Source organism: Etheostoma cragini, unplaced genomic scaffold, assembly GCF_013103735.1.
Source record: "Etheostoma cragini isolate CJK2018 unplaced genomic scaffold, CSU_Ecrag_1.0 ScbMSFa_1589, whole genome shotgun sequence".
NCBI lineage: Eukaryota > Metazoa > Chordata > Actinopteri > Perciformes > Percidae > Etheostoma > Etheostoma cragini.
This window is the reverse complement of record NW_023265658.1, coordinates 41,515-42,614: the sequence shown is the minus strand read 5'-3', so window position 1 is coordinate 42,614 and position 1,100 is coordinate 41,515. Positions and strand designations below refer to the sequence as shown.

At 47.5% G+C, this 1,100-nt stretch overlaps 1 protein-coding gene across 1 annotated transcript in view; it reads right to left on the bottom strand.

The window, feature by feature from the left end:
• LOC117940062 (spectrin beta chain, non-erythrocytic 1-like) overlaps nucleotides 1-1,100 on the bottom strand; it is a 1,400-nt gene continuing 300 nt past the window's right edge. The window contains exons 2-3 of the mRNA XM_034865462.1: nucleotides 459-550; nucleotides 1-95 (exon numbers count right to left, since the gene is read on the bottom strand). Of these exons, the coding sequence (XP_034721353.1) occupies nucleotides 11-95; nucleotides 459-550 (177 nt within the window). The 3' untranslated portion in view covers nucleotides 1-10. The remainder of the gene's footprint in view (nucleotides 96-458; nucleotides 551-1,100) is intronic.

Below are 1,100 nucleotides of genomic sequence, written 5' to 3'. Positions count from 1 at the left end.
GGGGGGGTTCCTACCTGTGTTTGTGGATGAGGGCGTTGAAGGCCATGCCGTCTCTCCAGCTGGTGCTGAAGTTGTGGATGTTGACGTTGGGATACCTGGACAGGAAGAGGAAACAACAATGGTCAGGTGACTGGTCACTGGCCAATGGGAGGAGAGAGCAGATTTGGAGCTCATTTCAGAAACGTTGTAGCTAGCCATGCTAACGTTAGCTCAAAGCACCAATCACCTGACAGCCTTTGTTGTGTTTTGATGCTAACTTGTAGCTAAGCTAGCAGTGAACCAACTGGGTTAAGTAGGTCCATTTATACTGTGTTGATGTTACAGAAGTCTCTCGTTAGCATCTCGTTAGCATCTCTCTCTCTCTCTCTCTCTGTCTCTCTCTCTCTCAGAGTAGAACAAGAGGAAATAGGCCTGATGGGAAATGTAGTCTGGAGTATTGAGTCAGTGATGAGTCTCACCCTGCAGACTTCATCTGGCACCAGAGCAGCAGAGCGTCTTTAGCAGACTTCTTCTCCTTGTTGTCCTCCGTCTCCACACTGATGTCCTGGATCTGAGACACAGAGACAGTCAGCCAGTCAGACAGACAGACAGTCAGTCAGACAGACAGACAGAGAGACAGACAGACACAGAGACAGACACAGAGACAGACACAGAGACAGACAGACAGTCAGTCAGTCAGACAGACAGACAGTCAGTCAGCCAGTCAGTCAGAGAGACAGTCAGACACAGAGACAGAGAGAGAGACAGACAGACAGTCAGAGAGACAGACACACACACACAGAGAGACATACAGACAGAGACACAGACAGAGAGACAGACAGGGACAGACAGCCCGAATGCAGCCTGATGTGTGTCAGCCCTTCCAGACTTGTGAGCTCATTAAATTCATATTATTAATAATTTATTATTGTCTTCCTACTACAACTCTGAGCCCTGACTCTCCAAAATGTCCAAAATTATTGAACCATGTACTCACGTCGTCCTCAACGCTGTCGGAAAATGTCCTCATTTTTAAAAAGTGTCCTCATTTCCCAACACGTCCACGCCTGATCATTTACTCCCTAAACCAGGAACTTAATCTCTTTAAACGTCCACGCCTT